We start from the raw sequence: 27,116 nt of genomic DNA on the forward strand, positions 1-27,116 counted from the left end.
ATCTTACAGTAAACAAAAAGATTAGCTATTATAACTGTGATCACATTAGATTATATGCTACAGACACATCTATCCAAAATACCTATTTTCAAATTTTAATACAGTATTCTATTTTAATATAAACATCTGTCAGTTATAAACAAAGATAATTCACAAAGTACATGCTATCAGAATGAACTTTGGTAATCAGAAATGTAAAATTTTAATGAACAGATAATGTGCTATTTTTATATAGAAATAAAAAATTAGCAGTGACACATTCTAGTATATTTTAGGGTGCTGAAAGCCTAGCAATTTTAAGGGACAAGGAAGTAGATTTTTTATCACTTAAAAATCTATTAGAAGTTTCAAATAAATTACATTCTTACTAACTGTATCCCTTTTTACGTAAAATGAGTTTCTTTTGTTCTTCTTATTGATTTTTAAAAATCATGCTCTTTTTCATATGTCAGTATAAGCAGTCTTTGGACATTAAGTAGACTTTCTCTAACCAGTGGTCCATTTAACAGGTAGACGCTTTGTATTACTTAGATTTGATAAAATAGATGTTTTCTGAAGTAATTATACTGACTCTGCATTTTCTCCTTGGCATGGAGAAGGCTGAATTTTATTTTCCAATTATATGTTACTTACTGTATTTTCTCCAATTTTAATCCCTTCTATGCATTTATAATTACACTTGCCATCCATTCTTAACAACAGCTAATACTACCACTAAAGTGCTTCAGTTTTCAGTTGTCATACTACTTAGCAAGAACGGCAGAGGAAAATAAACTTGCCTTATTGCAGGTGAAAGTGACCACAAACATTTCCTGAACCTCAAATAGTTTTGGCCACATCTTGCTTGCTGATGAGGACCTCTAATAGTCTCAGTTTGGCTTTTATATGCTTGTATTCATAGTACTCATCTGCCATTGGTATCCGATCTTCCTTTTGTGGACTTCTGCAAAACAAATATATATATATATATATATATATATATATATATATATATATATATATATATATAAAATGCATTAGTTCATTAAGGAACCAAGTCACTAAAAATCCTTTTTTAACTCTGTGAGAAAAGTACAGGGCAGCAACTTCCACTTGATTTTTGCATCAAGTCTTTTTTCCTCTTCATTCATTCCCTCTTCCATGTGTTACTAGGTTTCAATGTAATAGTGCTCTGAGAAGTTAAATATTATAAGTGTTCTGCCAATACATTGTCCAGTGCATAGACATATAGCATTGGGGAAGTGGAAAGGTCTGCGGGAAATAAAAACCAGAACCCTCAAGGTATTTTTTTACCTAGTCTTTCTCCCATCATCCAAGCCTGTGCAGAATATTCAGCCCTTATAGTGATAGTTGTTTAAAATATCAACCTAAAAATATTATGAAAATTATGTTAACAGAAATAACATAAATCTATGGTAATAGGAGGAAAAAGCTCAGTAGCTACCTAACAAACATGAATTATTTCTAAACTTTCTTGTAATTATAGTACCTATCTCTGTTAATGTATAGAAGAGTCACAGAGAAGTTCCTTTCAGGAATCTGAGTCTAAATTGTAGTGGTTCTTTGCACACAAATTCTACTAAGACTAGGCAAAGGATCATGCACATTTTTATACATATGCCTCCTAACTGCCAGATGTTCCTGACATTTACTTTGAAGAATAATTGGGTAACATCTGGAGTTAAAATCATCTGACTTCCCAGAAAAATACATTGCCAGGATATGTTTTCTAAAGGACAAGAGTTAGTTCAGGATCTCCTTAGTTAATAAAGACGGCCAATTGCTTTTAAAATATTTCCACCCATGACTTTGAAATACAAGGACTGGAAAACCCAGATGAAGTCACCACCATTGCTACTGAATATAAATATAGATACTCTCTAATATAAGTATGGCTGAAAATGGGTAAAAAGCTGACAACCTACACCCCTTCCACTTTCCCAGTCCTGATAAAGTTACATTTCTTACAATAAAAGCACAGCTAACAATGCACATAGATTTGTGTACTGTTCTGAGCTCTGAACTAGAAATTTCAGGGCAGTATATATAGTGTTAAAACACCAGTAGATAACTATATTCTTTGCAAATCTATAAAGAGTCTTCCCTGAAATCTCTAGTTCAGAACTCAGAACAGAGTTAGCGAGAGAGAGTTCCTCTTAAATTAACATAATTCCTTTGCCTCCATTCTGTATTCTGAGCCAAACTTATCATAACTGGGTATCTAAATACCACCTTAACTTGTGTACACATACCTAAGTGAAGAAATAGTCTAATTTATAGGGAAACACTAATAGTTCATCATGCAATTATCTCTGGTCCGGCACACTCCACTTTAGCTAATAAATAAGAATGCAAAAAAAAAAAAAAAAAACAAGAATGCATTGACCCAGGATCAAAATTTTTACTAAGTATTTCCTTAACCACTTTTCTCATTATACATAAGCATTTAGCACAGGTCCTGGCTCATAACTGTTAAGGTCATATCTAGGTAATTATGCTTCTTACATGATGACTATTACCAAGAACATTTATAGAACATTAAAATTTTTAATAATCTATTTGCATGTTATTTTACCTATGGACAGGTAACCCTTCGCAATGAAATGTTTTAGAAAAGCAAGATCTGTATTTCATAGCCATTCAACTATTTGATTTTACTTGTAATATGGTACCACTTCTGCATTTAGTTTAAGTGTATTACCACAAGAGGGCAGATGACCTCAACCAAGAAGTAAGCATCTCTGAAGTGGGTTTCGCACTCACTGGTGCATTTAAAATACTACACGTAGAACATAACTAACTTCCCTGGGTGTCAGAGGCTTGCCAAGTGCCACTGCAGACCCATTTGGCAGGACTAATAACACACCAGAAAGTCCTAAAACTCTTTAAATTGCCTGGGTTTGGATAGGTTAAAAAATGTAAAAGCTGTATAGAAATTCTGTAAAGGAAAAAAGAAAAAAAATTGTTTTATATTCTGAATTTAACAACCGCATAACATTTCTCATTAGATAGTTAACATCAGCAGAAAGGTAGGTCACTTGGACTTATAACAGTCAACTTACAACAAAGAACTAACATGGGCTGAAAAATCAAATAGATTTATTTAAGGTTTAGATAAATTCAACAGTTATAATGGGATTTATTATGCAAAGTTAGGGAATTTGGGGAGTTCATCTTTTATTTTTTAAAGATTCATGTCTCATACTTGATAGCTACAGTCTCCTATAAAACATACCCAATAATGATACTACCCAAATATTGCATTAGACAAATGCTAGTTGTAAGTCACTGGAAATTATGTCTTGTATAAAGTCACTGTTACTGCCAAAAAAAAAAAAAAAATCTGAGCTTACTCCTGTTAGTTCTCTAGGACTTACTAGCTTAAAAAATATCTCTGCCCACACTTACCTTCCTGTTTGTTTAAAAAACTGTTCCTCAAATTCTCTCAAGGCTTTCCGGAGTCTCTTCTTATCAGCCCTAGTTTCTCGGAGATGGTCAAGAAGTACAGGCCTGTATCAGGTAGAATACATATTTGCCATTATGGAGCTCTGGCATAACTGAGAGAGATGAGCAGAGTTAGATATTTAGGAAAAGGCTATACAGAAGTGTTCTACTTAAAAGAGTGCCTTTTGAATAAGGATGACACATGTAGAGCCTGACCAGGGGAGCACGTGGCAGGGGGCATCACAGAGGAGGAAAATACACCATCAGAAAATGGAAAGGACGGATGGGTGGCAAGCAGACTGAGTCCATTATAAAAAGTGGGGACAGTAAAGGCCACATGAGTGCATGAGGGAGAAAGCATTTTGTAGGCATACTCATCAGTTATCTGGCGACAGACTAAAGAGAGGCTAGAGGGAGAGATTTTAAAAACAATTCTACTCTGAATCTTGACTATAGGGGGAATGTCAAAACCCTTGGGAATGAAACAAAGACCCAAAGAAAGCTGTAATTACGTTGCAGATTCTACTTACTTCATTCTAACAGAGAAAAGTCAACTACCTGAGACAGGAGTCTACCTGGGGAGCTTGTGTCTGGTTTCAGAAACTCTGTGAACTCCCTGAAATTATATATGGGCATTTTCTATAAAGAAAAAGATTCCATTGCTTTCCAAAGAGCCCTACATACTCCCTCCCTACTCCCCCCCAAAAAAGTACAATTGCTTTAGAACAGCCCACCAGCCAGCCAGTCAACCAAGAAAGAGAAGAAAGGGAGGGAAGAAGGAGAGAAGAAGGGAGGGAGGGAAAGAGGGAAAAATGGAGGAAGAGGGAAGACTGAAGTTCTGCTTCCAAACAGGTCACTCTTCTCTCAGCTGAAACTGGGGTGCCAGCTGATAACAAGCACGCTAAAATCTCAGCTTACAACCTAGTCCTTGGTCTTTTCTCAGGTATTTGTGGGGATTCCATCCCTTTCTTGGGGCATATATACTCTCCACACTATTACACATGTTAAAAGAACTCATAATCTGGCCTATAATATACAAACGAAAGAAGGCCAAATGATCAGAGGAAGGCCAGCTACTGAGTAACACTAATAATGACACTAATGAAAATCCAAATGGCTCCTGACTGAGGAGCCATTAGAAGAAAAAGGTCAGCTCATTCACTTAAGTCCCAGTCTGGCAAAACCATTTTATCTAAATAGAAGAGAATAAAGGTCCTGACAACTTTTGACCCAACACAGAATCCCAGTTCCTTTTGTTCTAGCATCATCAAAGGCCAACACTACCAGGGATTAGACTGGTACCAGATCCTGCTGAAATGATGTGCAGTGGTATAAAACTGAACATCAGCCCTTAGGATATCTTTAGGACCATATTGGGCTTCCCAGGTGGCTCAGACTAGATAAAGAATCTGCCTGCAATGCAGGAAACCTGGGTTCAATCCATGGGTCAGGAAGATCCCCTGGAGAAGGCAATGGCAACCCACTCCAGTATTCTTGCCCTGAGATTTTCATGGACAGAGGAGACTGGCGGGCTACAGTCCATGGGGTCACAAAGAGTCAGATACGACTGAATGACTAACACTTTCTTCAGTTTATTTAGGACCTTATTAGGAGCCTTGGTTCCTCATGGCTTTATCTCCTCAATTTCCCTGTTAGGAGGATAACCAGATTGTGTTTTCTGGTGAATGGCATTTTTTAGAGAGTGTAATAGCTCTTCTGAGTTGTATACTGTATGTACATATAAGGTCCCCCAGACCAGAAGGAGTTCAAAGACAACTCCACACTTAGGATTCACACTCACATGGTGGCCTCGTGTAAATTGGACATGGAGAGTGCTGGCGGTTTGACTTCCTTCTTTTCGTCGGGGAGCAGGAGCCTCACAGGCTCAGTCTCATTAGAGTGTGCGAGGTGATCGCCAGTAGGAGAGTGAGATGCTGGATTTGGCAAAGAAGGCTGCTGACTTCCCTGTGGACAGTCTTCATCAGAGTCTTCTTCCTCCTGCTTATCATAAGAAGAGTTCAATAGAGTCACAAAGTGCTAAGTGCCTCTTAGGGAAGCAGAAACAGGAAAAAAGGAACCATAAATAGACACTATGAAAACAGTAGGTGACCCCTGTGCCTACTGAGAACTTAACATAAGTTAATAAGCAAATAAAGCACCCATGCTGGGCTAAAGTGCTTACCAAGCTCAGCTTCCTCTGCCGGCCAAAGAAGGCACAGACAACTGGGAGATGTTCCAATCTGGGCTGCACTGCCTAGCAATCTTCCCTCCCCCCAAACTTATGGGCCCCAGCTTCGTAAGAGTTAACATGGGTGAGGAGAGATGGACCACAGACGTCTGTGTCCTGCTGTCACCCAAATCAGATCCTGGTCTGGACTCAGATACAGAGAACACTCAGAAAATGGACAAATTCAGGGAACAGCTTCATGAAGGCCAAAAACAAAATGGAGATTCTCTGTAACCTATTCTGATAATGCTTGTCACAACCAGATGATTTTCTTGCAAGGAAATCTGAATACCATTCCCTGTTTTAAATTATGCTTCCTTAATGGGAAAATCTCAAACTATGAGTCACTATGTCTCTGTGTTTAGAGTTGTGGAAGTATAAATGTACGGAAGTATACTTAAATTTGTATCTGTTAATATTTATTTTCTTTTAATACTGACATCTTGAGCAAGTGACTGTTCTAATATTGGTGGTGTAGGATTTGTGGTGCTTTTCTAGTTCTGTATTCCCATAAATCATTCTTAATTAAAAGTAGTCTAACCCAATTTCAGTATTCATATTTTCTATTGAAATAAATCTGCTTCTATCTTATACAGTGATGGTCAAATGGTAACAAAAACAAATGCTGCATTATTATCAAAGAACACACAAATCAATTTTCTTATTAAAGGAGAAAAATTAACAACACCAGACTAAAAAGGGTTCTGTTTTGTCTAGTTGTGCTGTTGTAAATTAGGTAACGCCAGACTAAAATCCATCATTTGTTCTCCTCACCCAAACAATGAAAGCAAATGCTAAAACTGGCTTCAAAAATAGAATCGCTATATAGTCCTGTTTCACAGTAGTTTTAATTACCAGCCACTGTTAAGTACAGTGTGGGAGCTGAGGGAGACCTCGTTTCGACGCTGTGACACAACCGGCCGTGTGGGCAGGATATCCTGCCGAGAAGGCTTGCGTGCCACCCTCCTGGTGCCGCCTCCCTAACTAAGTATCAGTGCAAAGCACAAGGACAGGTTAGTGGTGTAGGCAAGCTTCCTGACTTACAATTGTTGGAATAAGGGAAGGTGTGGACAAGATTTGCTTGATAATTCTGTATCGGTCATAAAGAGGCTTTATGAGGTTCTTGTCTTGCTTCGTTACCTAGAAAACATGAAATTAATTATTGTTCCTTTCTCAAACAAGAATGAAAACACATCAATGTTTTTAAGAGGCAAAAAATAAAAGTTTTGAAGCCTAAAAGTTTTGAAGGGATTACACTACTAAAATGCAACAGTAATCTTCAAAAGGTAGGTCATTGATAAGATACTGTATGAAGCACATGCCAATTTTCTTCTAGGAAAAGTTTCTTAAAGGAGAGGTCCAAGTTGAGAAAGATGTTTTTAGAGCTTACTAGAGGAATCCTCAGTGTTTAAATGGTAAGGCACCTTTAATTATTTAATTAAAGAATTAATAATTATTTATTTCTTCATTCTTAAAGAAACTAGTGGGTGACTGCAGCCTATCAATTTTTCTTCTGAAACATGTATTTTATCTGGACTTGGAAGATTCTATCCACAGATACCAACACTGTCCAGGTCTTTGTCACTACATACTTGGATTATATGCTAGTTTACTGGCTAAATCTGGCATAAACTAAATATATTGAATAAAACAGTAAACCTCCCTGGATTCTCAATTTCCTATCTATACAACAAGGATGTTGGGAGTTTAAAAAGTTCCTTCCAACCAAAAAAAGTGTATAACATCTTGGTCCACCAATCCATTCTATTACCCTTCTGCTCTTTGACTCATCCCTGAATACTACTTTTAACATGCCACAAGGCACACACAATTTTAAATAGTTTCCTACTTACCTATTAATCATCTGCCTAACTACCCACCCACCAACCTATCTCTCCATCCAAAATGATCAAACTCCTCTGCTTGCTTTGGTTTTCCTTCCTGATGTGTGTCCTGCATGAAGGTTCTATATATTCACTACACACAGACTCTGTTTCCCTCTGGCCCAGTGGATCTCACTCGGCAGGTGGTGGGAAGGAAACAGTAGAAATAGCACACGGCACACCCACCTCAGGGTCCTGACTCTGCCCTCCAAATCCCCGATGAGAACCCTGGAGGAAGAGAAAATGGCTCAAACGTGTATGTTTTCAGCCTTCTAGTTATTCTCATGCTACCCCACCTCCATCCCAGCTGAGAACCATTCTGGCCTCTGCCGATCTTCACAGAGAAAAGGAAGTGAAACATACCTGTATCTCACTGTCTGGGCCTCATCTGTTGTCTGTGTTGTAGCCTTGTCTGCCCAAATAAATTATATAATGTATTTCTTCAAATTCTCAGGGTACACATGTATATGCTTTCCTACCACCCATCTAATAACCCAGGGTTTTATATATAGTAAGAGCAGTCTGATTTTTAGCAATCTTCATATAAATTCCACAGGCTATCTGACCCAAGGCTCTTTTATTTTCCGTAGAAATAAAGACCACCTCTCTATGTAGAGCAGTTCATTTATTGGTTAAGTAACCCCAAGAACCTTTCATTTTCTAGCCCAATCATTCCTTAAAGGAAATTTGACATGCTTTGTTGACAGCTTGACATCTCCATCATAAAAACTGCCCCACCCCACCCAGGAGGTTACTCCAATCACCAAGGTCTGGAATGGCTGCCCCAAGCAGGCTGGTTTTCCAAGCAGAACTGCTATTGAGTGGTCAGCCCCAGTGTTCATTCCTTCTGGGCCCTGGTCAGACAGTCGTTTGAGAAAAAACTGCCGCAGCCTGAGTGCTTCTACCACCACACTTGTTTCCCTTCTCCCCACGGCACTGGTCCCCTGTGTTCTTTCACAGGAAACCACAAAAACATAGAAATCACTCAAACCGTCACCATAAACAAGCTCTCTCTTGGAGAGGGAGGTAGAACTGACATTCCCCTCTCTGGACAGAGAGTGATGGGAATCCATTATTCTTTAGCCTTAAGGACTCAAGTCCTGCCAAACTTTTCCTGAGTCTGTCTCCCTAGCCCCTCACTGAGGGAGACAGTCTGTGTGGAACAAATCTGACTGTTTCAACTAACCAGTCAGTCCAACAACTAGTGACAGGAGGTCACTAGTGAACATCACCAGGCAAAAGAGCTGCTGGAGAGGATGGCCAGGTCAGTTCAGATTTCCAAGCACAGGCAGATCAATACCAGCCTTGAAAAGAGAGGCTGTAAATTCAAATAACTGGCTTCAAAAAATTACACACTATATTTAATTTGGAAAATTATGGACTCTCTGAACCTTAGATTCTTAATATGCAAAATGAGGATTATTTTTAATTATCTTATGTAAATGTCTCTGGCACAGAGTCAGGCATACTAAATGTTATTTAAGTCATCAAACTAGTTGATTTGAGGTTACCATCAAGGTTGTAAATTACTAAAAGAGGAATACCATGGTGCTATTAAAGCATAAGTTTAATAAATAATGAGAAACTATGTCAATATGAATATGCAAAATGAAAAAAGGATACATAATTATGTAGACTGCTTCCTTTTTTTAAGGGGCAAGTTAAGAATGTATATTGATCCTTTCTTGCATATGCCTTATATAGAAACTCCAAAAGGACACAAAAAAACATTACTAACAACAGCTCTACTTGCTCAGGGGTGGGAGAACTCAGAACTGGAGCTGGCAGATGGGGAGGAGTCTTTTTAATGTGTAGCTTTTTCTGTTTTTTGAACTATGTGAGAAAGTATTACCTATTCAGAAAATTAAATTTTCGTTGAAAGGATAAGTAGACAGAAGAACTTGATGGGATATTCCTTTTGGTGCCTTTTTCCTGTATGTCTTCCCTCCCTCCAATGCACAACTCACTAATCCATGATTAAATTTATTTCATCTTTATAATTATTATGTTTTTTAAAAATCTTTTCTCTTCAAAGATGCTGCAGTTGATGAAGGGGCAGAAGAAGTAATGGTCATTACTCATCCACTTGGTAACCTGACCCTACCTACAGTTCCTGGAAGGGACAATAAAAAGGGGAGAGGTGCCAGTTCCAATTCAGCTGTCAGAGGAAGACATAAACGGGCACAATAATCAGAACTGAGGGATGATTCACTCATTTCCAGGGCTCAATGCACACCCTGCGACCTGGAAGTGACTGTCTCCAAAAATCACCCACAGATGATGGAGGGAGAAAATCACTCAGTGGCAGGATCTGAACTGACAAGGCCATGCTTTAGGGTCTCCTGCATTTATCAGTTTTAGGACGAGCTCTGACTAGACACCATGGCAAAAATTTCAGGAAGAGTGATAATAAAGGCATCTCTAGAAAAGAAAGAACTCATCTTGAAAGCTTTAATATTTAATGCATTTTAAGCAGTAAAGCAAAGACCCCAGATGAAAATCATCTGTCATTTTGAGTTTAAAGAAATGGGACCTAATGAGATCACCTCAAATGCTAATCAGTTCCCCAAGGAGCCAAGAATAGTACTATTTTAGAAATTTTCAGTCCTCCCTTTGCTGCTTGTGTGGCCTCTAGACTCCCCCCTTAAGAACCATCTATAGCTGCCCGGCCACGTCAGGTTGGCTGTGTGAAGTTCTCCCGGAACAATCCTGCAGCTTTAGGTCCTGAGACTCACACATTCCACAGCCGGTGATCTCTTTTTAAAGAAACTAACTTTAGCCTACTGCAGAGATACAAGGCTTCTCTGAAGGGACTTCTGACACTAGGAGTTTCCCTGGTGGCTCAGATGGTAAAGAATCCGCCTGCAACACAGGAGACCCAGGTTCAATCCCTGGGTTGGGAAAATCCCCTGGAGAAAAAGATGGCTACCCACCCCCAATATTCTTGCCTAGAGAATTCCATGGACAGAGGAGCCTGACGGGCTACAGTCCATCGGGTCACAAAGAGTCGAACACTAAGCAACTTTCACTTTTCACTTTCTGACACTAAACAGTTCAATGGATGGCTGATTCATGTCAATGGATGGGCAAAAAACCTTCACAATATTGTAAAGTAATCTTCCAATTAAAATAAGTAAAATAAAGCAAGAGAAATAAACTGCCATTTAAACAAAGATGACTTCAGAGATGACTAGAGAACTCAGAGTTTTTCTGACCTTCAGACTTGCAATTACATGCTTTTATTTGACTTAAATGCCTCAGCAGAGTGACGGATCATCCCAGTTTTCCCAGGACTGAGGCTTTTGATGAGCCATGGAACTTTCGGTGCTAAAGTTAGGAAAGTCTAGGGAAACCTGGGATGGTAGGTCACCCTAGTCCTGAAAGATCTTAAAATGAGCATGTCCAAAACAGACCTCCTAAGCATTCCCTCCCACCCTCAGTGTACTCCCCCTCTAGCTTCTCCCCATCAGTAAATGGACCCATCTCCTTTCCTTTACTCCCTACCACCCAGTGAATCAGCACATCCTTTTGATTCTAGAACCTAAACAGACTTTGAATGTGTCTGCTTCTTTCCATCTCCACAGTGAACATCCTAGTCCAAACCACCTATTTCATCTTCCCGTTTCCGCTCTTTTTCCCTATGATTTATTCTGCATAGTGTAAATCACACCACGCCACTTTCACACTTGGAACCATTCAACAGCTGCCTGATACTTTCAGTGGCCTGGGAACTCCTGTGTTACGGGCCCTGACCTGTTTTTTCTGACTTCATCTCATGCAGCCCTGTGCACGAGTACTCAGACCTGAGAATTCCAACCACAGATGAGCTCTTCCTTCAAAGGCCACCATACTTGCAATTCCATCTATCTAGAATGCTCTTTGCTGCTCTCTTGGCCTGCTGATTCTTTTGCATTAAATGTCACAGGACTTCCTCACCGCAATGTATAATACAGAAACCATTCTTATTATTTTCTATCATATCATCTGTTTCTTTGCACAGTACTTATCAAAATCTTTAGTGGTTTTTATCTGTTGAATTATTTCTTCTATCCCAACTCCCAGAAAAACATGAGTGCCAAGAAGACAGTAACCCACATCACTTTGCTATCTTGTTAATCTTTTTATCCAGCACATATCGCAGTTCATAACACTGGTAAGTACTCAGATCTTTTTGCAAATTAATGACTGCCCACCAGTTTCCAGGCATCGCCCTTTATTGTCAAAACAACTATATTAATAGGTATTATCTGTATTATTATCGATGGAGAAGTTGAATATCAGAGAATTAGTTCACTTGTCAAGAGTACATAACTAGAAAGTGGCTTATTCAAGGACTGAGTCCTGCTCTAAGTGTTATACGTTGCTTTTATAGATGTGGTCAAAGTGACTATAAAAATAGGAAAGACCATCAGAAGCACTAAAGAATGGAAAACCACAGATGTGCCTGGATATGTGAGCATGTCATGTGTCTACACACACACACACACACACACAGTTATCTACTTACCCAAGGACCATGACAAAGTCTAGAACCTTTGTGGGTGGGAGGAGGGGATACTTTGGCTGAGTGAAAATCACTCATCATAACACACTGGTTATTTTTGAGTTGAACGCTACTTCTTAATAACAGAGGTATCCAAGGGCCCATTTCTACTTGTATGTCATATGCACCAATGTAAAGGACTAGTCCAAGGGGAAACAGTAAGCCTTTTGGGATTTGGCATATGTTGCCATCTTAAGACCTAGACTAGATAATGTAAATACAACAGAACAAAGCCAGCATTCTCCTCAAGAGGACTTCATTTCAAAGTCTAGTATGCTAGTCTGTTCATTCATAAATCCATTCACTCTATAAATACTTATTCAATACCTACTATGTATAGACACTAAGGATCGTAAGTAATAAACTTCTTTATTCAAGAAGTTGTCAAGTACTGTGAGAGGCAGAAAGTGGCACACAGAATAGTTACGAGCTATGTTAGGGTGTTATTTGGTTGTTAAGTCGTGTCTGACTCTTTTGTGACCCCATGGACTGTAGCCTCTGTCCATGGGATTTCCCAGGCAAGAATATTGGAGTGGGTTGCCATTTCCTGCTTCAGGGGATCTTCCTGACCAGGGGTTGAACCCATGTCTCCTGTATTGGCAGGCAGATTTCTTAACACTGAGCCACCGGGAAGCCCTATGTTATGGTAGCTACAGATTATTCAAGAAATGAAAGACAACCCTGCTACTCAGAATTCAGATAGAAAAGACTACTAGCAAGGCTCCTTGGCATTAGTAAAATGTGAGCATAGATATGCAGGAGAGGAGGGACTAACCAGGTAAATACGAACTGGTTTCATCATCTTTTTTGGTAAAATATAATACATCTTTTCTTTGAGCTCGTATTTCCAAATGTGTAACTCACAACTGTATCTAGGTATCTCACCAAGATTTCAAAACTAAGATGTCTAAGCTGAAGTCTTTAAATATGTTACCTAGCACTCCTCAAGAAACCCTACCTCTCTATTCTTATGATATGAAATATTAAATCATATTCACAAGGCATTTACTCTCTGTGTCCAAATTTATAAGTACAACATTCATAACAGAGTACGGCTCATTCAAGTAACCCTAACTTAACTACATCTATAAAGACCTTGGGCTTCCCAGGTGGCTCAGTGGTAAAGAATTCACTTGCCAATGAAAGAGACGCAGGAGACTTGAGTTCAATCCCCATGTTGGGAAGATCCCCTGGAGGAAGAAATGGCTACCCACTCCAGTATTCTTGCCAGGAAAATCCCATGGACAGAGGAGCCTGGTGGGCTACAGTCCCCGGGGGTGCATGTACACACACAGTAAAATGAGTCTATAATCCTAGTCTTGGGTTCCTTTGCTAACTTATCAGGGGAAAGTAAGGGAGAACGAGATATGATATACTCTAGCGTCTTTACCATTTGTCTCTCATTAACATGCAACACTATAACCTTCAGAATGGCAATACCCTAGGTCATAGCTAACAGCCCACTAGGAACTCATCTGACTGAAATCTTCAGAGCCAGTCTCACAAAGTTGTTTATGTGATACAAACTGGTCAAAACCACAGTCTTACTGGCACCATGTGGAGGGCTGGGGCCTTGTGAAGGCTGGTGAGGTACCTTACGGTCTTCCGGGGGAGGAAGCTGCTCTCTCTTCTCCTTCAGGCAGCTCAGCACAGCATCTGGAGTCTCCTCTCCAGAGGAGCTCGGCTCAGGGCCCACGGCCTCCGGCTTCCCATTCTCTCTGGGGACTGTGGGTTGCTCACAGGGCGGGGTTCTAGGTGGGCCTTTGGGAGCACTCCCTTGCTCTTCCGACAGCTTCAGCTTTAGTTCTAAGAGAAATGTGGTGAGTTACCACGAGTACGCAGACTCATTGGTCTAGTAAGAGCAAAGAGCCTTTCAGGAATTTCTCCCCTGATGCCGAGTGGAAATGAACAGTGCTGATCACGGCTTTCCACAGGGCAAGGGCAGCCTTAATAACCAAGGCCAGTAGCACACACTCCCCATCAGATGTGAAAATAGAGGGCTCTTGAGGTAAGGATCTCATAGAAGTAGAAGGATCATGAATAGTTTAAATTTCAGAGGAAGAAGACCAGAGGTGCTTGGCCCCAAAGTTTTCACCTGTTATCTGCCACAGCACCTAAAATACTACTCTCAAAGATTCCTTTCCTCAGGTTTTGAAAGTTGTGCAGTCATGAAGAGCCCCCTGTGGAAATGCAAGGTCTACTGGAAGACATTACACAAGGCAGTCATCTGAGGATATACAGGAAGGGTAGGGAACGGGAGATAGTGCCAGCCCCAACCTGACAGATCTCACAATTTTGTCTAATGCCAATATTTAAAATACAGAAATCACTATTATTGCAATTTGGCTTTATATAAACCTACATAAATAAAAACAAAAGGGCCACCTGGGACTTATTAGGAAATTCTATTTCAGAATATGCTAGGGGACCAGTCTTTTGAATGAGGCCATTTATATTGATTTCTCAATTACATAGCACATTTTCTTTGTCTGATGTTTGTTTTTTAGTTAGGCTCTGGTGTGGTGTTTAAACACTGCATACTTTATAAACGTGCTACATCACTACAGTTTAATACCACTGAATTAATTTAGTATTCCTTTCCAGTTCTTTATCACCATCCTTCTAGAAATCTGGAAAAGCTCCTATGTCTCTAGGTATTGAAATAAAAATGTAGGAAGAGGAAGAAAATAAATTTTTATTGGTAAAAAACTATAGTCCCTTAAAATGGATTTGAGAGTTAATTAATACTCAGACCACCATCTCCAGAGAGACAGAGAAAGGATTAGGAGGCAAGAGAACCGAGTTTTACTCTGAACTCACCACCTTCCAGCCATGTCACCGTCCCCTCTCTCTGGACATAAATATCCTCCTCTGTGAAGTTGGGGCATGTGGAATCAATGACTGCTCAGGCCTCTTCTGTTTCTAACATCCAAGAACCCAATAACCCAAGGAGGTGAACACTCCACATATGGAAATGTTCCTGGCACTGAAGTGAATCATTCCACTTGGGAGGCTGGATTTCCTCAGTCCCTTTATATGCAGATGTATTCAATGGGATCAAACAATGAAGGAAACCCAGGACTCTATTTTAAGACAGGGCCTCCAAACTCGGCAGGAGACAAGGTTAAAGAGGGCCCAGGTAGAAGAGAAACCAAAACTGCTTGTAGCACATTATCATAATGTTAACTTCTTCCTTCCTTAAAAAGGAGACTCCCTTGGCCGGCATTTACCTTTGAGCTGTTTACGACCTTTAGCCAAATCATTCATCCATTTCAGGACTTCAGGATTAGATGTCTTGTCACCATGGGAAGGCTGCAAGGGAGGGGAAAATGGGGGTGGAAGGAGGGAAAGGGAGGGAGGGAAAGAAAAAAAGAGAGAAAGGGAAAAAAAAATGTTAAGCAGCGGAGGCACACAAAGATAGTTCAGGAACATATATAAAGCTGGGAGGGAACTTCAGGCAAGCTATCTCCAGCAGATGAAGTTGCGTCTGAGAAACAGAGCAAACATTCCTGACTTCCTCCACTCTTTAATCCTTGCCGTGGACCTTGTTTCTAAGCATGCCTGGTCACCTGACATTTTTACATAGTCCTCACCATGCCAGTGCCCCATAAAATCTACCACTCAATCACCTTGTGGGCTACCCACACCTGACACCCCGTGGCCAGGTCACTCTTTGTATCAATGTAGAGGGCCATACTGACACAAACCAGCACTTCCTCCCTTGCCTCTGTTCACGGTTTACGACCACACCCTGTCTAGGGAATACTACAAACTGGAAGCTTTAGCTCCTATCAGTCACAAGCTCCAAGCTGAAGAAAGGAGACCCCAGGATCTCTAAAACCTTATAAGTCTGAGAAGTCAGTATGTATGGAAGAATCCTCATCCTCAGATTTCAACTCCTCACTATTTACAGACTCACTATTCTGCTGGAGTAGCATTAAAGATCAACCATATGCGTGTGGACTTGGGCAAATTATTTAGCCTCCCCATGCCCCAACTTGATCTAGCAAATGAGGATTTAATAGCATCTTTCTCATAAGGTTTCTATGAGGGATAAATTAGTGAATATGCATGAAACATGATGAATCTGAAACATGAAACATGATGAATATGCATGAAGAAAAGTCCCAGGCACATGCTAAACACTGTAGCTGTGTTAGCTAGAATCTAAAATATTATTACTGCTATCATTACTGGCAGAGGGGACAGTAGTGGTGGTGTTACTACCAGATCTTCAAAGGAACCGTAAGTCTTACCAACACACACCAACACACACACACACACACCAACACACACACCAACACACACACACCAACACACATACGTAGGATAGTATGTCCTCACTAGTAAATAATCACACCTGGATGTGGCAATAAGAATATAGCTTTAATTCTAGAAGACTACAACTCTGTTCATACAAATCATTCACCTTGATTTCTGGCTTTCTTTTCAGAGTATAAAAGTGAATTTTCTATAGAAAAGAGAAACTAGGAGAGGAGAACAGCAAACATACCCACTCTGGTAACTTAAACACAGGCTCAAGAAATTAGCCGTTACTTTGAATTGGGACTATATTAATACAAAGAGCTATATAGGCATGCTCAGGAAGACATCATACACACTGCACTAGTAGCCAGAAATGTGTGCAGTGTTAGTGACAAGACCGGCAGCTCTGCTGTGATTAAGAATCTATTAAATCCATGTAACATCAGCAGGTTGTTGGTGAGACAGAGAGACATGGGGAGAAGACTGTGCTCCTCTCAAGTTTGAAGAAAGAAACAGTGATGGTGTAAGAGGATCATCAAATGTACATGGGATTGGATGTTTTCATTGTGAAACACAAAACATGGTTCTGTCACTTCTATAGAGATGTAAAATCCATACAGTTTAAAAACCAAGATGCAAAATAACACTGAGGGAAGATTCCCCTCCCCTTCACCTTCATGGAAGCCCAGTGATTTTTTTTTTTCCTACAGGAGCCAAGAAGGGAGACTCTGGTTTCCAGGAGGGAAGCCCTGGTTTCAGGACCATGGACAGCGGCACGGGGACACACCTCCAACGGCTGCTCCTGGTCCTACTCACCGTCTGCTAGAATGACCCACTGGACTACTTCCCTGATACAATGTTAAGTACTCTGACTGTGGGTAACAGTCTGGTTATGTGAACAGTCAATATTTTATACTTAGCTTCTCAAAATCCTCACAGAACTCTCCACATTGATCTAAAAACATCCTGTTCTCTGGAACATTCCTTTTTCACTGGATATGCTCCACACAGTTAATGTACTCTTTTTGAAATACTGTTAAAAACAAAAATCTAAGACCCTAAGCCAAGGACCAACGACCAAGAAGTAAACTTACACTACTGCAAACAGGACTTAGTAGAAATTCAAGGCTGAATTTTCTGGCAAAATATTTGAAAGCCTGAAATCATTTTCTAAAATGAATTTTGTACTTCCCTACTCCTGGGAGAGCTTTCAAAAAAGGTTAAATCAAGCTGAGAAGGATGGCAGCTCTCATATCATATGGGAAGTTTTCAAACACAAGCTGTGGATCTTCAAGCCTTCTAACTTCTGGGCTGAAATATTTCAGTTTAATAGGCCCCAAGGGCCATATACCACAGACTTAGTGTAGGTATTGTTCAGTGTGATTTAAATGGGGCTCCTGAGTCACATAACTGAGGGTGCTGCTGGACCAGACTTGTGATTTGCCAAACATGCCAGTGGTAGAGAACCCGCCTATTTACGCAGGAGATATAAGAGGTGTGGGTTCAATCCCTGGGTCGGGAAGATCCCTTGGAGAAGGGCATGGTAACTCACTCCAGTATTCTTGCCTGGAGAATCCCATGGACAGAGGAGCCTAGCAGGCTACAGTTCAGGGCATCAAAGAGTCGGACATGACTGAAGCAACTTAGCACACACTCATGCAAAGACAATTCAAAAGACATCTTACAAAGATTTACAGATCAGGAATGAAAGGACCCATGTTACTGTCTTAGCTGTGATTAATTCTTTGCCGTGTGAACCTAGAGAAGTCACTTCCCTTCTCTGAGCCTCAGTTTCTTCAGTGGTCAAACAAGAGAAGACTAACCAATCCTTTCTAACACTCTCTAATTCTACTGAAAGTAGACATCTGGCTGAAACAGGTTTTTTCTAGGTGCATGAGTCTAACAATAGTTAAATGTAAAATGTAAACATGTAGGAAACAAACACAGCTCTGGACAGGAACTGAAATAGTTATATTCAACAGAGCAGGAAGGACGTATATTGTATCAGGGCATCAGACTAGCATGGAGAGCCAGCAGGAACTTGGATTCAAAAATTAGCAGCAGGTGCTGTTAATTCCACAGTCAGGCTTCCAGGAAGGAAAGCCATACACACAGTAACCAATTCAAGTCCAGTGACATGTCAAACCTCTAACCACAGCCTGGCATCCAGACAGGAAGGGTGAGGGGAAGCCCTGTTTCCTGAGACACTGAAGGTTCTGATTACATCAAAGACTTTCACACACAGAGAGAAGTCGTGACCATGAAGTCTTTTACTGCTCCCAAACCCATCCATCTGCATGTTTAAATGTGTGGGCAAGTGTCTGCTTTGGCCCTAAAGTTTCTCCAGACAAGGCAGGAGGTGCCAGGAGGAATTATTTTCTCAAATAGCCAACTGCCAGGTGACCTGTTATATATTCAGACTCTACACAATCTAGAGTCTATATCTGCAGGCAGAAAAATCTACTGGAAAATTAATGTCTATAATTTTCCTTTTTACTTCAACAAGGCAGAGGTTGTCATGGGATAGCCTGTTCGAGTATCACTCAAACAGATGAAAAAGTTAGTAATATCTAGGACCACTTACTTCCCTGGTGCTAAAACTGTAAGAAGCAATACATATGGCCTCCCTCATTTAATACAAACCTAAGAAGTCACTATTAATATTAACTCCACTGTTCAGATGGATAGAATGAGACTCAGAAACATAAAGTAACAAGACCCAAGTCGCAGAGTTCATAAGTGGCTGTGCTTGGATTCAAACCCAGGTCAGACTGATTCAAGAACCACCAAGTAAGAACTATTAACAGGCCCCTGGGGATGGAGGCCCTAGCTGTTTCTCTACAGTTTCCAGTACAAGGGCACTGCAGATCCAGCAACACTCCAGCAGCAGACAAGGAAAATCAGCTCCTCTCGGGCTATATGGAGTTTTCAAAATGTGGACACTTTAAGAATTTTACTCCACTCCTCCATTGTAAAACCAACTCATCTTTAACCACCCCAAACCTGAGATGCTAGGACACAACTACCTTAGGAAGGCTGTAAGTCCTTTCCGGGCCTCCTGTTCCTTATCTGTGAAATAAAGCCTGTACTTACAATGTGCACAGCACCCTCTTACTACATGAAAGAACATAAGCAGCTGTGGCTGCCTGACCTCAAGCAAGAGAAGAGTCTTTAGCACCCTGACTGAAGTTGTCTTGAAAGCTAATCTGATTTTTCTTTTCCATCCATTTTGCAAAGCTAAAAATTACTCCTTACAACCCCTCTTTTAGTGAATTTGCAGCCACTGTGGGAAGCACAGGACAGGAAGAACAGGAAAAAGAAATATTACTCACAGCTCCCTCCCAAGAACTTACCCACACCTCAGGAACCAGCAGATTGCCTCTGGACCAACTGCTTAGTGAGCCTTTAAATATTTTAAGATGTATGAGACCTTATCCCCTGTTCTCTTTTATTCTAATAACAAGCTGTTCTGGGCCCTTTGCCAAAAACCCAGTATCTTTGTGCAGTTCTACACGGATATGATTTTTCTCTATGCCATGATCACCATTACAGACAATAAATAAAACTAGCATTGGGACATCAGGACACTTAGCTCTGACTCTATTGCTTCTTTTTTTTTTTTTTCATTTATTTTTATTATTTGGAGGCTAATTACTTTACAATATTGTAGTGGGTTTTGTCATACATTGACATGAATCAGCCATGGAGTTACATGTATTCCCCACCCCGATCCCCCCTCCCACCTCCCTCTCCACCTGATTCCTCTGGGTCTTCCCAGTGCACCAGGCCCAAGTACTTGTCTCATGCATCCAACCTGGGCTGGTGATCTGTTTCACCCTAGATAATATACATGTTTCAATGCTGTTCTCTCGAAACATCCCACCCTCACCTTCTCCCACAGAGTCCCAAAGTCTGTCCTGTACATCTGTGTCTCTTTTTCTGTTTTGCATATAGGGTTATCGTTACCATCTTTCTAAATTCCATATATATGTGTTAGTATGCTGTAATGTTCTTTATCTTTCTGGCTTACTTCACTCTGTATAATGGGCTCCAGTTTCATCCATCTCATTAGAACTGATTCAAATGAATTCTTTTTAATGGCTGAGTAAAATTCCATGGTGTATATGTACCACGGCTTCCTTATCCATTCGTCTGCTGATGGGCATCTAGGTTGCTTCGATGTCCTGGCTATTATAAACAGTGCTGCGATGAACATTGGGGTGCACGTGTCTCTTTCAGATCTGGTTTCCTCAGTGTGTATGCCCAGAAGTGGTATTGCTGGGTCATATGGCAGTTTTATTTCCAGTTTTTTAAGAAATCTCCACACTGTTCTCCATAGTGGCTGTACTAGTTTGCATTCCCACCAACAGTGTAAGAGGGTTCCCTTTTCTCCACACCCTCTCCAGCATTTATTGCTTGTAGACTTTTGGATAGCAGCCATTCTGACTGGCGTGAAATGATACCTCATTGTGGTTTTGATTTGCATTTCTCTGATAATGAGTGATGTTGAGCATCTTTTCATGTGTTTGTTAGCCATCTGTATGTCTTCTTTGGAGAAATGTCTGTTTAGTTCTTTGGCCCATTTTTTGATTGGGTCATTTATTTTTCTGGAATTGAGCTTCAGGAGTTGCTTGTATATTTTTGAGATTAATCCTTTGTCTGTTGCTTCATTTGCTATTATTTTCTCCCAATCTGAGGGCTGTCTTTTCACATTGCTTATAGTTTCCTTTGTTGTGCAAAAGCTTGTAAGTTTCATTAGGTCCCATTTGTTTATTTTTGCTTTTATTTCCAATATTCTGGGAGGTGGGTCATAGATGATCCTGCTGTGATTCATGTCAGAGAGTGTTTTGCCTATGTTCTCCTCTAGGAGTTTTATAGTTTCTGTTCTTACATTTAGATCTTTAATCGCTTCTTATTTAAGAAAAGTTCATAGTTGCAACACTGTCACACCAGCACAAAGGCTGGTGTCTCTCTGAGAGAAAGGATGAGATCAGGGTTTGTCCTTAAGAGTGGCCTGAATAGATGTCACTTGATAGGTGCTCATCCATCAACCAGAAAGTACTTTATTGTCAAAGAAAACTCTCCCTCATTCTGTTCCACAATTAGAGATTCCATCCTTTGTGCCTTTAATAGGTTCTTGGATTGTGCTGTGCTTAGTCACTCAGTCGTGTCCAACTCTTTACGACCCCATGGACTGTAGCCCACCAGGTTCCTCTATCCGTGGGATTCTCCAGGCAAGAATACTGGAACGGGTTGCCATGCCATCCTCCAGGGGATCTTCCCAACCCAGAGATCGAACCCAGGTCTCCCACATGGCAAGAGGATTCCTTACCATCTGAGCCACCAGGTATGCCTAAGAATACTGGAGTGGGTAGCCCATCCCTTCTCCAGGGGATCTTCCTGACCCAGAAATTGAACCGGGGTCTCCTGCATTGCAGGCAGATTCTTTACCACTTGAGCTACCAGGGGAAGTCCTAATAGGTTCTTATCTAAATGCAAATGACTCCAAGTTGGATCTGCTTTCTTACCCCAAATACAAATGAGAAAAAGTTAAAGAACAAATAAGACCATAATTCAAAATCTTTCCAAATTTGAGTCCTAGGAACACTAGTGATAGTAAGGTTCCTCAGGGGAAAAAAAGAGAGAGAGATAAATCAATAATTAAATCAGTTTGGAAATAAAAGTTGCAATTTGTTGCTAGGAATTAGCAGAGATCAGTTGACAGACCCAGGAGGGACTCCACTTATGATGAGTCCTGGGTTGGCCGAGGGGAACTGAGCTGTCCCCAGGCACAGAGGTACACTCAAAAAGGAAGGACAGAAAAGCCCGTATATATACCTCTGACACAATCCACTCATTTCAAATCACAGGGGCCTTCCTTACCCGGTACTTCTTTTCTTGTTCAAATTTTTCTTCAAATTTCCTAATTTTCCGCTTGAGGCTCTGGATGTGCTTGGTGAGCTGGGTAATGGTCTGCGGCTCCTTGCCATCACCACAGCTGCACCGGGAAGAACTGCGGAGCCTGCAATGATCCAGGGAGGGAGAGAGTCATTAAAGACACTACCGTATATAAAACAGATAACTAACATGGTCCTGCACTACAGCATAGGGAACACTACTTAATACTCTGTAATGGCCTATATGGGAAAAGAATCTAAAAAAAGAGTGGATACACGTATATGTATAACTGATTCACTTTACTGTACATCTGAAACTAACACAACATTGCATATCAACTATACTTCAAGAAAATGTTTTTAAAAAGATATAAATTATAACAAAACAATTATGGCTGGTTCACCTTGTTAAACAGCAGAAATTAATATTGTAAAGCAACATTCTTTCAATTAAAAAACAAATTAAAAAAAACAAAACAATGGTCTTCCAGTAAACACTGCTGCTTATCTACAAACCCAGCTTCCTGGATTATCAGAAAAGTCCAGAGGCCAGTTCATCACTTGATGATCCTCCTATGGTAGCATCTGCTGGGTATTGGAGACCCCTGATTCACAGAACTCCATTATAGGCAAATGTTATCAAGGAATTTTGTCTACAAAGGTCAGAATATTAGTCTAGGAAATGCATTTCCTAAATCTTGAAGGATGCCAATTTCAGACAAATGAGACCACGTTATCCTCAATAAATGGCATGCATGTGTGCTTGTGCTTAGTCTTTTGTGACCCCAGGGACTGTACCCCATTCAAGCTCCTCTGTCCATGGGATTTTCCAAGGAAGAATACTGAAGTGGGTTGCCATTTCCTTTTCTAGGCAAGGTCTGGATAAATTCATGAGTGACAGCAGGAGGTATTAAGGAGAATGTAGGAATTCCCAGCACATATATTTAATCAAGGGAAGACTCATTTTAGCTATGCATCAAAACTACTAATGGAACTTGGAAAAAAAAAAAGAACAAATAGTTTCACATTTTTCTTTGTGGGGGAGCTATTGTAAGCTACCACTTTTCTAGAATCAAAGAAGAAATTGAGATGAACAACTTGCCAAGCATTGCCACAATCCATCCATTGAGGCCACTCCTGGGCACAGAAATAATAGTGAGCTCACCAAGAATGGCATTTCCGGTATTTGCATGTGCATATTTCTTAGGATTCTGGTCATTTCATGAAAATCATTCAAACACGTGAGCCATATGGCAACTTGTGTCTTGAGACCATTTCCTTCTGAGACAAGAAAGCTTCAAACGGCATTCTTAACTAGAAAGTACACTGATTTTTTGCCATGTATGGTTCGGGGCCTGCAGCTGCTTTTGGTAGGCATGTTTGCTCTATTTTTGAAGTTTATTTATAAACTTCACTGTAGTTTATAAATGGAGTATTTGAAAACTGTATGAAGTGAAGATAAGAACAAGATTTTTTTTACATCATAAACTGCTGAGTGCTGGGTGGAGAAGGGGCTGATTCGGGGTCTAGGTTGAATCTCTGGCTTTGGCTGAAGATGGAGCATCGTGGTGACAGCAGGGGGTTGTCGCCGTCGGTGATGTGACAGAGCAGCCTGCTAGTCTCAACAGAGAGCACGTCTTCTGGTGCGCTGTCCACTTCATTCTGCCCATCTCTGTGCACGGGCGCAGGGTCTGAGGAAGTAAGATACATCATCGTGTCTCAGAAGTGACAGAGGGCTTGAGACTGTCACGTTCCTAAACAAAGATCATCAACATGCATTATAATGTCTCGCCTTTTTGTCATTTCTTCCTTCTGGGGATATGAAAGCCTTTCAAAATACTGTCATGTTTGTTCTCACAGAACCTGGACAGAAAACATTACAAGCCCAACGCACACCAAAAATGGAAACGCAGATTATTTCAGTCCACATTACAGCATCAGCATAGCCCAAAACTACAAAAATCCTCTCTTTATTTCATATTATTTACATATGTCAGAGAGTATATTATAAAATGTTAGAGTGGAAAAGAGGAAACAATTACATGGAACTGGAGCAAAAGATGAGGGAGAATAGTTATAATAATTGCCAGTGAAGGAAGGGTGAGGAGCTGGTGGAGAGGAAGAGAAAGGAGAAAACAAAGGAAGAAGAGAGAGGTAGAGGGTCCTCAGATAGAAAATTACTCAGCATTCCTTAAACATGATGGAGAACGCTGCTTATTTACATGAAATGATGTTCAGAATATGCTAAATGAGAAAGCCACACATTTCAGCACAAGATGGTACACATTTCTGTGTACAAATAAACACACTAAATGATCAAAGAAGCTACATAGCAAATACAAAGCATGGTGGGATTAGAAATGATTCTAGTTCTTCTCTAAAATTTGACATACCATTTTATTTGGGACAAAAACCAAGAACGACACCTGCTCTAAACCCTCTCCTGGGTGAGGTAATCCATCTGCCTGAATTCTGTGATCATTCCCCTTTTAAATAAGCTCTTTAGCTCCCCCACCAGGGTCAGTCCAGATGGGGGGCACCTTTGTGCTACCCAGGTGAGGGGAGGGGGATGGAGAACAGGAGGATGCCTAGTCAGGGTGGCCGAATTAAGAGTCTTCCATCCTATGGTGCTGTACAGAGCTACTCAAAAAGATGTCAGAAAACTTCTCAATTTTGCCCAGAAAAGAGTTTAGAACAACCCGAGGCTTTCTCCTATTCTGACTTTCCTAAAGAAAGAGGAAAAACACAGCCTTTCTGGGTGATAAGCCAATCTGAAAATACTGACAATCCACTTTTCCAAAACAAACATTTATCACAATTTAGTAATGGATGAATCTTGCTCAGGTTTAGAATGAATGGCTCACGTTTTCTAGAGCTTGAAATGCAATTTGCTTTGTGCAACAAAGGTTGGATTAGGTCCTTGTATGTTTCAGGCAGCTTCTCACCTGTTTGGCTGTAGGCTGGGAGGGTGGACAATGCCTCCTATTGGGCCTCTGAAGTTTGCTGATAGCACTTTTGTCAGTGCCTGAGGCTGGTCAGAAATGGATGGGGTGAGGGCTGGGGAAAAGTTGGAGTCAGATGAATGCCAAAGCTAGGCCCACAGGCAGCATGACTAACACAACTCACCACAGGCGACACCCTTGCTAAGAATAATTTAGCCAGAAAACATTGCCATTTGGAGGGAGCACTAAGGAGTAATATGAATGACAGCATATACTACAATGACCTTCAACATCCACCAAGGAGTGTCTGAGTGCCTCACCAAATCCTCCTCTTAAACCATTAGACTCTAAGAAGAAATTCACTTTATTCATGTTACCTATTTCTGGGTAGTATCATTTGGTATTAACGATGAGGAAGAGAAAGATCTTTATCAAGCACCTGGGACCAGCATATTTTTTGCTGAAATAGAAAGGATCTTTGGCCTTCAGCTCAGCTGTGGGGCCAGGGTAAAAACTAAGAGGCCAGGAGCCTCTCAATGGTGCCTTATAATGAGTGGGGGCGCTTGGGGCCTTAGGCATATGACTAATGTGGGGGTGAACAAAAAGCTCAGCCTCTGAAACTCACAGAGACCTAAGATGTGACTTCAAAGAACCACAGGCCAGTGTGAATGGCTTGTTTTGAACTGTGCTGCAATTGTAACTGTAAATCTCCATGTGAGCGGTGTCTGTTTTTTGTGGCATTTTTTGTGCCATTAACATCACAACCTCACTTCCCCACAGATCACCACTGAAGGAGGTGGTGGGCCCGAAAGATCCCAAAGTGACCAGCTGAAAAGCGCCAGTCAGAAATGGTGATCGGATAGCACCTGATCTAAGTTGAGAAGTGGCTTAATTGAACCTGTGGCCACAAGCCTATTGTGCGCATTTGTGGAGACAGGGTCATTGAGCTCCTTGCTCAGAAGAAGCCAGGGTAGCCTAAGTGCCAACCAGTATTGCTGCCACCCTGGGAACACAGCCCAGGCCTCCACTTGCAGACCCGGCTCCCCAACAGGGAGAAGCTTATGGCAATATTAAGTGGCTTCTGATGGGACCCTGGGAAAGGAAGGGGCAGCTCGCCAGGGTCCATGCTGTGATGCGTTCAGAGGGAGAGTCTGGGAACCAGGAGTGTGAGGTGCTTATACTTTCTTGTGGCACTCCAGTGTGTTCACTGATTTCTCTCCACATCCTTGTTTGGACCATCTAACAGGGCTGTGACAAAAGAGTCAAAGGAGATCCGCTGTTCGCCATCACGCCTATAGTTAACAATAGTGTATCACTGACACTTAAAATGCACATAATCTCACATTATGTGCATTAGCTCAATAATTGTTTTTTCCTTGTGTGTTCTAAAATTTCTGTAATGAATACTTCTTAATTGTATAGGAAGATAAAAACAATAAAAGTTAATATAAAAATTTGGGGGAAAAAAGGATACCTGAGAAGGGAAGTAAGAAACAACCCCCACAGACAGAACAAGAGAGAAGAAAGACTGTGAGTTTGAATACCAGGTCCTCCACCTGTTAAGAGGCACTTCAGAAAAAAGTGAACATTTTAAAACCTGTTTCTTCCTTCATCTGTAAAATGGGGAGAATAATGGTGGGTACCTCTCAAGACTGAGGATGAAATGAAAAAAAACTGTACCCCCTACAAAATTTTTGCCATATCCACATAAACCTATTTTTAATATATATTTATGTATGTACATATGTTTATGTTATACATATAATCTTAATTTCTTTTTTATTTACAAGGTTATGTTAGTTTCAGGTGTATAGCAGTGATTCAATTACTCTTTTTCGGATTCTTTCCCATACAGTTTATTACGAAATATTGAGTACAGTTCCCTGTGCTATACAGTAGGTCCTTGATGTTTAT

General features: G+C 40.7%; 1 protein-coding gene across 5 annotated transcripts in view; it reads right to left on the reverse strand.

The window, feature by feature from the left end:
* Positions 1 to 306: 306 nt before the first annotated feature.
* Positions 307 to 27,116, reverse strand: part of FAM13C (family with sequence similarity 13 member C) — a 135,973-nt gene continuing 109,163 nt past the window's right edge. For 2 of the 5 annotated variants that reach the window (XM_061161573.1, XM_061161569.1), the window contains 9 exons: positions 23,741 to 23,951; positions 22,247 to 22,385; positions 15,328 to 15,409; positions 13,692 to 13,903; positions 7,741 to 7,782; positions 6,716 to 6,811; positions 5,246 to 5,445; positions 3,409 to 3,510; positions 307 to 943 (listed from right to left, as the gene is read on the reverse strand). In XM_061161573.1, the coding sequence (XP_061017556.1) occupies positions 820 to 943; positions 3,409 to 3,510; positions 5,246 to 5,445; positions 6,716 to 6,811; positions 7,741 to 7,782; positions 13,692 to 13,903; positions 15,328 to 15,409; positions 22,247 to 22,385; positions 23,741 to 23,951 (1,208 nt within the window). In that variant the 3' untranslated portion in view covers positions 307 to 819. The remainder of the gene's footprint in view (positions 944 to 3,408; positions 3,511 to 5,245; positions 5,446 to 6,715; positions 6,812 to 7,740; positions 7,783 to 13,691; positions 13,904 to 15,327; positions 15,410 to 22,246; positions 22,386 to 23,740; positions 23,952 to 27,116) is intronic. The other 3 variants (XM_061161570.1, XM_061161572.1, XM_061161571.1) reach the window with 3 other exon arrangements.

This window comes from Dama dama, chromosome 15 (genome assembly GCF_033118175.1).
Source record: "Dama dama isolate Ldn47 chromosome 15, ASM3311817v1, whole genome shotgun sequence".
NCBI classification, from domain to species: domain Eukaryota; kingdom Metazoa; phylum Chordata; class Mammalia; order Artiodactyla; family Cervidae; genus Dama; species Dama dama.